The sequence below is a fragment of the Pollicipes pollicipes genome, unplaced genomic scaffold (genome assembly GCF_011947565.3).
Source record: "Pollicipes pollicipes isolate AB1234 unplaced genomic scaffold, Ppol_2.1 Scaffold_4881;HRSCAF=5763_pilon_pilon_pilon, whole genome shotgun sequence".
NCBI lineage: Eukaryota > Metazoa > Arthropoda > Thecostraca > Pollicipedomorpha > Pollicipedidae > Pollicipes > Pollicipes pollicipes.
In genome coordinates this window covers 18218507-18219345 of record NW_023596576.1, presented here as the reverse complement: position 1 = coordinate 18219345, position 839 = coordinate 18218507, and the positions used below count along the sequence as shown (strand labels likewise).

The window sequence follows — 839 nt, the reverse complement described above, 5'->3', positions numbered from 1 at the left end:
ACTGGAGGAGAAAAGTGGGCTCGTTCGTGTCCGAACTGGGCCCCAGTGGCTCGGGGCCCCCGGACCCTGGATCTACATGGCTCTGGACCCCACTTTCTGAGGACGAATTCCATCCCGATGGCGCCACACCTAATATGACGTGCCAGCAAAATATTCGGCGGATCGCACCGGTGAATGACTCGCGACCGCGACATAATCACGAATGGAAATCGCGACTGTTCATGATGGCCGAACGGACCGCTGTGTTTGCAAAGTCCACGGAATCGCGACCGTTCGGCGGGCGCCGCCGGCCGGCAAGCGCGCCGTCCACGCACCACCCCCACTCGCGACGCGCCCGACTCACCATGGCCTGCTCGTTCTCGTCGGTGATGTTGGAGGCGTGCGCCCACTCGGCGAGTGCCAATGTGCGGGCGCGCTCCTCACTCTGCGGCTCCATCACGGCCAGGAATGCGCGGGCCTTCGCCTGCAGCTCCTCATCGGAGCCTTGAACCGTGTAGGCAGTCCCGTCGCCGGCCAGGTCCTGCGGCTTTACCTCCACCTGCGGCGTGCCATCGGCCTCCTGCGGCCGCGCCGCCGCCGCCGCCACCAGCGCCAGCCACAACGTCCAGCGTCCTACCATCGCAGCGAGCGAATGCGAAGTCGGGCACGCTAATGGGCCGGCTGGCCGGCCGGCCGGACGGCTGGGGGTGCCGGCGCCGACTGGCGGCCGAAGGGCGAACTAACGCAGCCGGTCGACCGGCGGCCGCGTTTGCCGTTTAGGGTCAAGACGGTGGTACGATGGGGCGGGGAACGAGCTAGGTGCCGTGCGGTGCAGAAATTGGTCGGCTAAATGTAGTAGA

At 66.5% G+C, this 839-nt stretch overlaps 1 protein-coding gene across 2 annotated transcripts in view; it reads right to left on the bottom strand.

Annotated features, from left to right (window-relative positions):
* LOC119100896 (angiotensin-converting enzyme) overlaps positions 1–639 on the bottom strand; it is a 32764-nt gene extending 32125 nt beyond the window's left edge. For both annotated transcript variants that reach the window (XM_037224089.1, XM_037224090.1), the window contains exon 1: positions 344–639. In XM_037224089.1, coding sequence (XP_037079984.1) covers positions 344–619 — 276 coding nt within the window. In that variant the 5' untranslated portion in view covers positions 620–639. The remainder of the gene's footprint in view (positions 1–343) is intronic.
* Positions 640–839: the final 200 nt, after the last annotated feature.